This window comes from Lipotes vexillifer, unplaced genomic scaffold (genome assembly GCF_000442215.2).
Source record: "Lipotes vexillifer unplaced genomic scaffold, Lipotes_vexillifer_v1.1 scaffold1088, whole genome shotgun sequence".
In the NCBI taxonomy this organism is placed as follows: Eukaryota; Metazoa; Chordata; class Mammalia; order Artiodactyla; family Lipotidae; genus Lipotes; species Lipotes vexillifer.
The window spans coordinates 1865650-1879252 of NW_006779738.1; the positions used below are offsets into that span (position 1 = coordinate 1865650).

General features: G+C 37.0%; 1 protein-coding gene across 2 annotated transcripts in view; it reads left to right on the forward strand.

The window, feature by feature from the left end:
- LYST (lysosomal trafficking regulator) overlaps positions 1 to 13603 on the forward strand; it is a 160712-nt gene that overhangs the window by 33854 nt on the left and 113255 nt on the right. For both annotated transcript variants that reach the window (XM_007452943.1, XM_007452944.1), the window contains exons 10-15: positions 1 to 48; positions 2178 to 2610; positions 5688 to 5832; positions 6833 to 7006; positions 10452 to 10612; positions 11665 to 11855. The exon at positions 1 to 48 is cut by the window's left edge and continues 83 nt beyond it. In XM_007452943.1, the coding sequence (XP_007453005.1) occupies positions 1 to 48; positions 2178 to 2610; positions 5688 to 5832; positions 6833 to 7006; positions 10452 to 10612; positions 11665 to 11855 (1152 nt within the window). The remainder of the gene's footprint in view (positions 49 to 2177; positions 2611 to 5687; positions 5833 to 6832; positions 7007 to 10451; positions 10613 to 11664; positions 11856 to 13603) is intronic.

A 13603-nucleotide genomic window follows, 5' to 3' on the forward strand; every position in this document is an offset into this window, starting at 1 on the left:
GAGCTAACCCTTCTTTTGAGAATATTTCTGGAGAAATCTCCTTGTACAGTAAATATGCTATAATTTGCCATTTTTTTCACTGATAAATAATAGAATTTTTTTTATTATTTGGAAATCACTAAGCTCCCTCTTTTGATGTGGTATTTATTATATAGTCAGCTCCATGTTATTGTGTGTGAACTTCTCGATTATTTTGTTATTTACACAGTTTTAACCATTTTGCTTCAATTTTGGCTAGCTAGACGTATCATTGGGATTGTAGTCCCTTTACCCCATTCCGCCCCAAGTCTTTGTGCTTAAGAAATGCTAAATAATTTTAATTACTAAAGATAATTATAAGTAATTATAACCATTTTGAGAGTTACCCTTTTCTTTAAGAAAATTATTACTCACTCTTCATTTATCTTCTATCACTTGTCCATTGGTGCAGCTTAGTGATTTTTAGACCGTTCTTTGCTGAGAAACCCATTTTTTTAATGAAACCTTGACTAGAAGCATAAGCAAATAAAACATAAAACTTTGGAGCTACTTTCTTTGAAGCATGGTTGAAGGTTGTTCCTGAGCCCTGCCCATTTCACCACCCCACTTGAGCTTTGTAGACCCCGAGGGAGCTCTGTGGAACACAGGTCAAAAATCACTAGTGTAACGGAGAACAGTATGGAGGTTCCTTAAAAAACTTAAAAATAGAACTACCATACGACCCAGCAGTCCCACTACTGGGCATATACCCTGAGGAAACCGTAATTCAAAAAGAGTCATGTACCACAATGTTCATTGCAGCACTATTTACAATAGCCAGGACACGGAAGCAACCTAAGTGTCCATCGACAGGTGAATGGATAAAGAAGATGTGGCACATATATACAATGGAATATTATTCAGCCATAAAAAGAAATGAAATTGAGTTATTTGTAGTGAGGTGGATGGACCTAGAGTCTGTCATACAGAGTGAAGTAAGTCAGAAAGAGAACAAATACCGTATGCTAACACATACGTGTGGAATCTAAAAAAAAAAAATGGTTCTGAAGCACCTAGGGGCAGGACAGGAATAAAGACGCAGATGTAGAGAATGGACTTGAGGACACGGGGAGAGGGAAAGGTAAGCTGGGACGAAATGAGAGAGTGGCATGGGCATATATACACTACCAAGTGTAAAACCAATAACTAGTGGGAAACAGCCGCATAGCACAGGGAGATCAGCTTGGTGCTTTGTGACCACCTAGAGGGGTGGGATAGGGAGGGTGGGAGGGAGGGAGACGCAAGAGGGAAGAGATATGGGGACATATGTATATCTGATTCACTTTGTTATAAAGCAGAAACTAACACACCATTGTAAAGCAATTATACTCCAATAAACGTGTTAAAAAAAAAAAAACCCACTCGTGTAGACAGTTGAGAACTGACTATATATTTACGGAATGTTTCTATTCTATTTTTCTCAGTTCATTTATCATTGTAATAATCAACATTAGATGTTATTTTATGCATGGGTAGGGCATTGTACTGGGTTAATCTTTTCTATTGTTTTACTTGTCTCCTTAGTCGTTGCTTTTCCCTTTAATTAAATACTTGTTTCCTGTCATCTCTTCTGTACATTCTCTGTTTGAGTTTAACCAAAAACTTGTAATTATAAATAAACCTAAAAACCTTATTTTAGTTTACCAAACAGAGATGAAAGAAATTTTATTTGATTAGGGAAAAGACATGTAAAATAAGGTGGAAAGTAATGGAGCACTCAACTTTGTGAAGTCAGTCATGCTGTAAATGCCATTCAGAAATCTGAAGCATTTGTAAGGTCTCTGATTCTATCCGTCATTTAAAAATAATTGATAGAAGCAACTACAGTGTACTTGGAAATAAACGTCTTTCTTTGCTAGAAATGATTCCTGATATAATCATTGTATTTAATTGCTAGTACTTAAAACCAACTCATATCTTTTTAGGTTTTAACCACACGAGATTATGTATTTTAAGACTGAAATCTCTGTTTCATATTTTATCTTAACTACACACACAAAGTGAATATTTTAATGATATAGTAGATAGGAAGGTATTTAAATAGGAATGCTGATATGCATATGTGTATGTTTGTATTTTCATTTATAACCTGACTTTCAAGATTATTATGTACCTTGTAACATGATTGTAAAGTTTTGTGTGGTTTCCTTCTCCTCTAGGAAATTCTTCTTCTGGGTATTCTGAAAATTGTTGAAAGTGACATTACTATGAGTCCTTCACAGTATCTAACCTTCCCTTTGCTGCATACTCCAAATTTAAGCAATGATGTTTCATCTTTTTCGCAAAAGTGTCCCGCGATTCTAAACAGTAAGGCCACGGGGTTATTAAGAAGAGCACGAGTTTCCCGGAGCAAGAAGGAGGGTGACAGTGACAGTTTTCCCCAGCAGCTGCTTTCCTCTTGGCACGTAGCCCCCGTCCACTTGCCATTGCTAGGACAAAACTGCTGGCCACACCTGTCGGAAGGTTTCAGCGTTTCACTGTGGTTTAATGTGGAGCGCATTCACGAAGCTGAGAGTACCACAGAAAAAGGAAAGAAGACAAAGAAAAGAAACAAGTCGTTAATTTTACTGGATAGTAATTTTGGTGGAACAGGTATGACAACAGCGTTATCGGTTGCACTAAGATTTTTCCGGCGGCGGTTTTATAGTAGTTGAGCACTGAGAATACAGCGATGCTCTGACTTACTCTCAACATGCTCTTCACGTGGGATGCCTCAGCAGGGCAGGCTCTGACTTACCGAAGCCTGAGTTGTCAGATAGCCCTGAAAACTCCATTTTCTTCTGTCCTTTTGCCTAGTGTGTATGGGGCGGGGGAGGCAGGTGGGCCACATCTGCAACTGCTGCGGGGCTCACCAGCCCCCTTTCTTGCCTCTTTCCTGGTCCCGTCACTGGGTTAGGGTGGCTCCTGGTGTTTGAAAAGGAAAGGATAAAACCCTGTAGCCACTTTTCCATCCGTCTGCTACCGGTTTCCCACCTCTTGTTAGTCCGCCTCCATTTCATCTCCTTTCTCTCTCGTAGTTCAAGCTCTCTTTCTTATTGCTGAATCTTACCTCAGTGCCTCTCTCCTCGTTCCCATCACAGAATGTTTAAACGCATCAGCCAACCTCCAGAGTGAAAATAAATTTCATTCCAGTTCTTTCTATAACTGCTCGAATTGCGATTATGCTACTAGGAAACTGCTAGGTAGAAAGAAGCTGTTCGTTAGAAAGCAGTTTATGGTGGTGGTAAGTAAAGCAGGTAGGCTAATTCTTAGGGTCCATGAATGAATGAAGTGACTGAATGAAACAGGTGTTTAGGGGGTTGTGATTATAGGGAGGTGCTGGCCTCAATAGCTGCTCATTCCACAAGGTTTACACACGCCAGCAGAGCCTCTGCTTCAGGACACTAGGCCTTCACCAGTATCTGGTTTCCAGGGAGGTCTTCTACCGCTGACCTGTAGATGGAACGGAAAACCTTAACGACACTGTCGAGACTGAAGGGTGGGAAATGTCACCTGACATCCACAGTTGGAGCTCTGAATCTACATTTCCACAGACGTTATTTCCAAGTTATTAGCAGAACACACTTAGGTACTTTTATGGGTTAGCCTAGGAAGCTGAACTTTTAAGAAATCTTAGCAGATCATTTAATGTTTTAGGTAGTTATACTGTTTTCTTTTGTGATTTGAATTTTGCCACCTAAGAATTGATAGGTCTGAACGATATATATATGATGCTATTGATGATGGTGCTGTCTAATGTACATGGAGAGCTTTCTGGATTGTGTCACTTTGCTCTGCTCTTGCTGTATACATTTTTAATCTTCCCAACCTTTCAGTAAGGTGAGTGCTCATACTGTCCCTATTTGTAGATGAAGTTAAGCAGCATGACCAATTTATGTGGGTGGTAAGTGCTGGAAATGGATTTAAACCCACCTGTATCTAATTCCAGAGCTTAAAATGTCACCACTACACTATAAACTGCAGATCTCTTTCTTACATATTAAGTGGGAGCAATCACAATGTAAACGGTCTCTTATAAAATGAATAAATATACGCAATGACCTGAGAAAACTAAGTATTGGGAACACTTTTAAAATTTCTTATTGTAAAGATGTATTAGAAAACGTGTGTTTTAGAAGATAATCTTGCATAAACATTTAAAATTAACATTTAAAAGTAGTGTACCTACAAAAAAATTGAAGAAAGGTGAAGAAAATATTACAGCGATAACACATCCTTTGCCACTAAACCACTGTGTGCCGTTGAGCAAGTTATTTAACCTCTCAGCACCTCAGTTCTGCTGCCCTCAAAATGGGGATAGTAATATTTACCTCACAAGGTTGTCATGAGCACTAAATTAAGAAATATTTATAATATAACTACTCTGAATTCCTGAATACACACTGGTTTCTCTTCTGGTCTCTTAATTGTACAAGTTCAGATTTGATATGGAAACACTTTTTTTCGATATCACTTCAGATATGAGTTCTCTATATATCTTATATCTTGGGCAATAGTCCTCAAGATAATCAATGAATTTAACTGTTCTTTTTTAAGACTATTATCATTGCTAGGGGGAGTATTCTTAAAAATTGGTGGTGGTTTGTTGTTGTTGTTTTTTTTTAATAAGATTTTTTTTTTTGATACGGACCATTTTTTTAAAGTCCTTATTGAATTTGTTACAATGTTGCTTCTGTTTTATGTTTTGGTTTTTTGGCTGCGAGGTACATGGGATCTTAGCTCCCCAACCAGGGATCAAACCCGCACCCCCTGCACTGGAAGGCAAAGTCTTAACCACTGGACTGCCAGGGAAGTCCCTAGCGGTGGTTATACCTGTAGAAAATTGACAACCAATATATGTGCAATCTGATAACTGGCGGTGTTTATCTTCTCTAAAAGTCTGAGCCTTTGGGCATGCATTTTATATTTTGGTACGTCTTAATGTAGCTTTACATGAAGTCATGAATCATGGTAATAGGTCGCATGGCTGAGGACTGAGCTCATCATACATACTCAGGCAGTGCTAGGTTTTAAGTGGTGAGAAAGAGAAGTCAGGATCATAACCAGATGGCTCAAAGCCTATAGCATTTACCTTCGCTTGCCTTGGAGAGAGATGTTAGAGTTTCAGAATCACTCAGTAATTACGTTCAGAGATGACACATCAGGGAGTCTAGGCAAGGACTATATTCAAACACCACAATTTTTCTAAAAGGAATTTTAATATAAAATTTTTTAAAAACATGCTATTATTATTATTATTATTATTATTATTATTATTATTATTATAGAGATCTTTGGTGGTGCAAGGCACGTGACAATGGTGTGTGCTCCCTGGGCTGGGGCCCCAATGTCACCGTGGCCCAGTCCAGTCGATGAAAGAATCATGGCACAGTGATATCACAGTGGTCTCTTGACTCCTGCAATTAGCCCTCGGTTATCATGTATTTTAAAACATTTAACAACTTCTGTTGAGCTCAGTTACTGTTTTCACTCTTCATTTTGGAGTTAACATCTAAACTTTGGAAACGTTGTTTGGAAATAAATGTTGTTTATTTACCTGGAACGTTCAGACATTCCAGGTAAATAATTTACTACAAATGAACAACCATGCTCTGTAATCTTTTAGATTCACTTTTCCACTCATTTTTTATCAGTTGCTTAACGATCATTCTAACATCTTTTTCTCATAGAGCACAACAGACCGGAAGGTGCAGAGTACGTGAGTCCTGGTGAAAGGTTCATAGAGGAAGGTTGTATTCATATGATCTCATTGGGATCCAAAGCGCTGATGATCCAAGTGTGGGCTGATCCCCACAGTGGCACTTTTATCTTTCGGTAATGATTATCCTCAACCCATCATGAATAGCCATGTATTTAAATAATTTATGTAAGAGACATTAATGTGAAATCTGCTAATAAAGATCATTACAGCAAAATAGAAAATTCTTTAAAAAAAGAAGATACATTCTAACAGTTATTAATACAGCCTTTGTAACAATATATTATTCTATCTAAAAATCTATAATTAAACTCTGAAGTACATTATGTTAACTCTCAGTTGTATCTTAGACCAAATACTTACTGAAGTCTTATCTGTGAAAGTATTCCATCAGCTTGCAGTGATCTTACGTTGTTATCAGACAGCAGTTTTTCATGCAGATTATATATTTAAGAACCACTATCTAATAAGCTTAGGTTCTCCTTGCTGTCTTGTCCTTTTTTTCCTACCGCCTTTGTTAACTAGTATAGATACAAGTCTTTTATTTGTATTGAGTGAGTATGACTAGTATGATACTATCTTTATAAAACTTTAAATGAAACATGTTGCTTAGGGATCTATGCTCTGTAAATGTCATAAAGGTTACTTGGTACATTATATAAATTATATCTTAATTCTCTTAGTAATCCTTCGAAGTAGGTTAGACCAACAATACATCCTTGTTTTAGGCATTTAGATATTTATGTGTAATATGTATTAATTTTTGTGTGAACCAAATATTACACTGTAATTTCTAAAAAGGCAATGACTGTATAGATAGTACTAATAAAATTTTTTTTTTGCAAATTGAATTCTGAAGATTATTGCCCAAATTGTTAACCCTAACTAGCAAATGAGCCAAATCTATTTTAGTTCATGAATTGAGGTAATAGTATAATATAATAGCTAAGCAGATTACGGTGTAAAACAAAGGCCTACTGACTTTTCAAGTTAGTTTAATAATAGAACTGATTTTTAATTTCACTTAAATATCTAGAATTGTAGCTGATATACATGTTAAAAACTGAGATCAGAAATTTCATGTTTTTAGCCTTTACCTTTTTTCTTTTTGTGCAGTGTGTGCATGGATTCAAATGGCGATACGAAAGCTGTTTTACTAGCACAGGTTGAATCACAGGAGAATATTTTCCTTCCAAGCAAATGGCAACATTTAGTACTCACCTACTTGCAGCAGCCCCAAGGGAAAAAGAATATCCATGGGAAGATCTCCATATGGGTCTCTGGACAGAGGTATGAAACATTTTTAGTAAATACTTATTAATGTCAGTTACAATTTTACTTATTCTGTTACAGCTTCTGAAACAGATTACAGAAAACTATAGGTAAAATTTTACTATATATTAACATAAGAGTCTGTCAAGTTAGATATTTTTTCCTATTTATCACTTTCACACAAAATTAATTCCCCTTAGAAATAATTGTTGAAGATTAATATTTGGATTTGGGGAGCATGCAGAAATCTGAACATTTAGGCATTCATGTAGAACGTATGTTATATCAAGCAACTGAACCTATAATTTAGTCCGTCAAGCCCATATATTATAAAATGAATCCATAAGGAATTATTTAAATTAAGTGGCTAATAAGACTAATACCTAAATTAAATCAGAGTTTCAAAAGAAATTAGAATGACTAGAGAAAAATATAAGCCAATGTATCAGGTGATAGATTAAGATAGGGTCCTATAAATATGCCAGGTAATAGATTTGGTTATAGTACTGTATGACTTTTACAAACCAGGAGAATTGTGAGTCAAATTAATAAGAAATGTTTTGTAGAATATCTTAACGTAAAATGTAACACTGAGAGAACTATAAGGTATCTTGGAAATTGTAAGCATTGGCAAGTATTTTATTGAATGAAATAGCATGAAAGGGGATACAGAATTGGAAACTAGTGTAACATGGGAAAGGACCAAGCTGGCTGGAAGCAACAGTCTAAGTTGAATAATGAGCAAGAAAAATGAGTGGGCATGGTGATACTATGTGACAGCAGCTTTGAATCCAGGATGAGGAGTCTAGATTTAATCGAATGGTCTAAAATATTGCAAACCTATTATGTCACAGACCTTTTGCCAGGTGCATTATATACACGATCTTCCAATTCTCTCAGAAGTCCCTCGAAGTAGATTAGATCACAGAGATAACATATACCCTTAGCAGAAATTAACCTATTTTTTCATTCATTTGTTCATCCAATACTTACTGAGGAATTATTATGTGCTGAGCACATGCTATATCAGGCTCGGGGGCTTGGTGAACAAGACAGACACGTTCCCTGCCTTTTGGGGCTTGCAGTCCCGTGAGGAAGCAGACCGCGAGCATACACGATTAAATGAGTGTGTACAAATCATGACAAGTACTGTGGGGATAACAAATGTGTCCTGAGACAGAAAATACCAGGTTTGCTACTTAAGGGAGGTACATCAGGGAAGACCTATCTAGGAACAGTTTATTTAAGCTGAGACCTGAAGGAGATGGAGCTTTCCATGAGCAGGAGGGAGGAAGAGTGAGTGGGCCAGGTAGAGGAAAGGGCCTGTGGGAACCACGGGAAGGCTGTGTACCGGTCAGCACTGCAGTGGCTGCAGGAGTTGATTGCTTACAGCCGTCCAGCCTCAGGAAGACAGGGCAAGGGGCTTGTGAACGGCTCTAGGGTAGCCAGTCCACAGTGTCTGCCACAGGAAACAGTTTATTCATTTTTTTAAAATACATGAAAATATGTCATTGAAGCTCAATTTCCATAGTCCAAATAAAATATTTTCGGAGGAGTTCTGTCTTCACAACTGCCTAAGCCTGAATGGCAGCGGTAGCCAGTCACTGTTTGTTTCCAGAGCCTTGAGTTAGATGGGTTGGGATTGGGGCTGGGGCTGGGAGAGAGTCTCCTGGACTCTCTCCTCCTCCTTTCTTGAGCTCTCAGCACACACCAGGCAGTGTAGTAAGCACTTGACATGGATGACCTCAATTAGTCCTCCCAACAGCATGATGAAAGAGGTGTATTTTACATGTGAGGCAGCTGAGACCCAGGGTAGGGCAAGGTAACTGACCCAAAGCCCTACCAGCAGTGAGGAGGGCGGCTGAAACGCAGACTGGACTCTGAGTCTGGATAGAGCCTGCTTTAAAACCCTGTGCTTTACTAACCTGACAGCGTTTTGGTGAATCAGGCCAGCTGACAGATACAGGAATCACAAACTAATCATTAGACATGTTCAGAGTGAGAGTCTAGATGTTCTCTGTGGCCCATTCTGAAGTTAATGAGTGTAGTCACTTGATTCACATAGCACTAATTTTTACTCGCCCACTTATTTCTTCATTACTTTGAGGGAATTTTTTCCCCTTTGGTACAAGTTAATGATTTTATCTATTAATAGAGCAAAGAACAAGTGACCAAGGATGAATATATTATTCTGTTGATTTAAATTCGGCACTGTCTTTATCACTCTCTGAACTAATAGAATAATTTCTACAAATAATATATTTCAAGATACAATGACACTGAAAAAACCTATTAATATTTTCTATTAATTTTTATTTGATGGACAGCATGCAAATTTGGTAGGAATATGTGGCACATAGTAGATAGTATGAATTATTTTAGTGTTTGTTGAACTCATCTCGCATTGATCTTACAGTAGGTTTTCTTTACGCATAAAAACTGTATTGTCATAATGCCACTAGGAGGCAGTACTGTTTCAGTCACAGCCATTTAGTTGGTTCCAGAAAGATGCCTGTACAGTAATAGAAGTTATCTCACTATAATGTTGTATGTCAATTATACCTCAGTAAAAAAAAGTTAGCTCACGTCTTTCCTTTGTTAAAAATATTCGTATTAAAATAGTTAAATTTATATGTTAAGTATGAAGCAGAAAGCCTTAGGGGAAAGTTTTTAAATAAATACATACCAAAATAGAATATCTCATTATTAGCTTATTCTAAGTCCTTTGTCTTATTCACAAACTTTGTCTTTATAAGCTACCTTCATTATCTTAAAACATTTCTAAAATGGGGGTGGAGCTTGGCACTCCACCATTTCAACTAGAGGATGAAGTTCTCCCATCGTGTGTGTCTCTCTAGGAGAAACCGCTAGTTTACCTCTTCCTACTCTGCCGTTTTTAAGGATTCCTGTAACCTTTATATGAAGAAAAGCAAGAGACTAATCAAAAGCTCGGTAATGATTTAGCACTGAAAAAACAGAAAATGCCAAAAAGCATTGGCGTTTTAGTGCCTTGTCAGAGCAAAACCTGAAGAAGTGATATTCTTTTTCTGATTAGTTTTTGAAGCCCTCATAGAGGACATGAGATTTTTAGGAATTGTTTACTGAGATGGGAGACTTTCTGGTAAAATCAGAGGGAGGTGGTTGATTTATATCTTAAACCAGGAAGGTGAATATGCAGGAGTCAGGTGGCAAAGAAAGCTTGCAGCAAATGTCTGGTCATACTTCCCACGGCCTGGTGTAGGACCATCAGCATCTCTGTTCTGCTCCCCTTCTCTGGGGGCTTGTGGACCAGCAGCACCTTGGACCAAGACACGAGAGAATCAGCCCTCCTCTCTGTCCCGTCACCAACTATCTGATACTGAACCAAGAAACGTGTTCAAGAATTTCCCGTTTTTAAACATTCATGCTTTAAAAATCCCTAGTAGTCACTGAAGTAATTGATTTCACTTTGTTTTTAATGTAGGAAGCCTGATGTTATTTTGGATTTTATGCTTCCAAGAAAAGCAAGTTTGTCATCTGACAGCAATAAAACATTTTGCATGATTGGCCATTGTTTATCATCCCAAGAAGAACTTCTGCAATTGGCTGGCAAATGGGACCTGGGAAATTTACTTCTTTTCAATGGTATATTTTTCCCCTTCAAAGCATTTCCAAATTTTTCTTTCAGTTAACAAATACTAAACTAAGTTATTTATCCTGGATAAAGTATTAATACTGTTCCTTCGCTTGTACTTAGTAAGTACTCTATTTCCTAGATTCCAAGAGGAACTTTTAAAATATTTTAACATTTTTATAATCTAGGTGCTTCTTATAATTGATACATACATTTAATGTAGAGGTATACATCCTCCCCCCATGCCCTCCCCAAAAGAGAAGCTTATATTAAATCAACTTTATAATCTTGGAAAATGCACTAATTTTAGTATATTATATTAAAAAATATTATTAAATACCACATTTTAGGGGAAAAAGAAATATGTGATTTAAAAAAATATATCACTAAACCTGGCACGTAATAGCATTCAGACAGTGTTTATTGAATAGATGGATGGATGGATGAAGGAATAAAGATCCACATGTTATTTTTTTTTTTTTTTTTTTTTTTTTGCGGTACGCGGGCCTCTCACCGCTGCGGCCTCTCCCGTTGCGGAGCACAGGCTCCGGACGCGCAGGCCCAGCGGCCATGGCCCACGGGCCCAGCCGCTCCACAGCATGCGGGATCCTCCCGGACCAGGGCACGAACCCGCGTCCCCTGCATCGGCAGGCGGACTCCCAACCACTGCGCCACCAGGGAAGCCCCCACATGTTATTTTTAAAAGGACTTTACTGAGGTATAGTTTCCATTTACAAAAAAGAAAAAAAAAATGAGGCAAAACCAAACCAAACCTGCTTTTAGCCTAAAGAGCAACTAGAAATTTCATGACTTCATTATACCAAGAGCTTTCAGTTAACTTTATATATGTATCTATATTAATTCATCTTACATCCAGCAGATAATCTTGCTGTAAATTATTTGCTCATTACACCAATTTGGAAATTGAGGCTTTATCAATTTTGTAAGGTACAGTGAACAACTATAAGAATCTAGCAAAAAAACCCTCTTGGTTTCTTGTTTTTTTACGAAAAATTTTGGTTGGAGTATTTTAAGTAAATAACTTTATTTTTTTGCTGTTCAGGAGCTAAGATTGGCTCACAAGAGGCATTTTATTTATATGCTTGTGGACCCAATCATACGTCCATAATGCCATGTAAATATGGCAAGCCTGTGAATGACTACTCCAGATATATTAATAAAGACATTTTGCAATGTGAACAAATCAGAGAACTTTTTATGACCAACAAAGATGTGGACATTGGTCTTCTAATTGTAAGTTTCCACTTTATAAGTTTTAACTTTATAGTAACTGTTATGTATGTTTATCGAATGTGTCATTAGCTGGGAATTAGATATTTAGAGTTTTTCTTTTCTGTTTCTCAATATTTTCTTTACTTAGAAATGTTTTTCTTTTTAATTGAAATACTTTGACCACCTCAGAATTCATTTTCAGGTTTCAAATTTTCATCTGCTTTTCCTTGGAGCTATATTTCTATACTAAGTATCAGTTTAGTTTAGGTTATAGCTATTAATCATTTGAGAAAAATGTTTATGATATAATGAAAATATAACACGTGTTAGCCTTAAAAAATTGCTTATTACCTTTCTTTCCCATACTTACAAATAAATACTAACTTTTACTTATATTAATTTTAATTACACATATTCAGATTTTAGAATATTTGTTTCTTTAGTATCCATAACAACTAGGAATTTTGCTTTCAAATTATTGCTAACTCTGCTTATATGAGACTCTTGATTGCATTTTATACATTATTCTAATATTTTGTTATACTAATATATAGATTAGGAGCTTGTGATAGATATTTTTCATTATAACGGCTAGGAAACTGACCCTTCATGGTCTTAGAAGATCTACTAAAAGCTGGTAGGCCTAGCCATGAAACTGTGTTCCTCCTTCTCTTGCTTTCTTATGAGAGGTACAATTATAGGTCAGAGTTATTTCTTCCTTGGAGACTACTACTTTGGGATATATTTTGTTGTTATTGTTGTTGTTAATGAGGTGTATATTTTACAATCAATATATATTATATTTTAAAGCTGTAACATTTGACTACGGTGAAGGAGAAGTTCTAGTTCAGATATTTTGTAAAACATCTGTAAGTCTTAAGTGGTGTTAAATATATATCTGTGGTAAAATAAATATAGAGTAGATACCTGTGGAATTTAACTGAAGAGCTGGTATTAGGCACACAGTCTTTTTCTCCCTAAGGAGTATTTTAAAATGGGGGTTGGGGGCATTTTGGCTGTCCACTATTATTGAGTGGGGGCAAGGGATTTTAAGTATTCTACAGCGCGTGGGCGGTGTCATACAACTAAGAATTAATCCCACCCCAAATGTGCCACCGTTGACCAAACATGCTTTAGTGAAATGATTCTCCAACCAGAATCACCCAGAGGACTTGTTAAAATGTAGATTGCTGGGCCAGAGCTTCGGCTTCAGTAGATCTGAAGTGTGGTCCAAGAGTTTGCATTTTTAACAAATTCCCAGGTCATGCTGATGCTCCTGGTTGGGGACCACACATTGAGCAGATATCTCCGCTTTAGGAAGACGAAGGAGCTCTTACAAGAAATGTCTGTTCAAAACATAGTTTTATTTTGCCCGAAAAGAATATAGGTTGTAAGTCATAAAATGCAACAGGAATTATCACAGATAAAAATTATACAGGTTTTTTGTGAAAAGTCTTTTTTAGAAAGCAGATTTTTTAAGCCTGACTTCATTATTTTGGGGTTATGAGGTATGAGTGAGCAGTCAGGCAGAGATGGTTCCCTCCTGGCAAGGCATTGGTGTCAGGTGGGACATGTTTCAGGTAACTGGGCATTTTATCAGGTTTCTAATGAAAACTGCTACAGATGTACAATTTTGTTTCACCCAGCATAATCATATAGAGTAGACTGTGTAGTCAGTTTAGTTGGTATGCATATATGCTAGGTGATGCCTGATGAAACTATACTTAAATCACCACGAGTTGAAAATGATCGAAGCCCAAGGGCCCCCC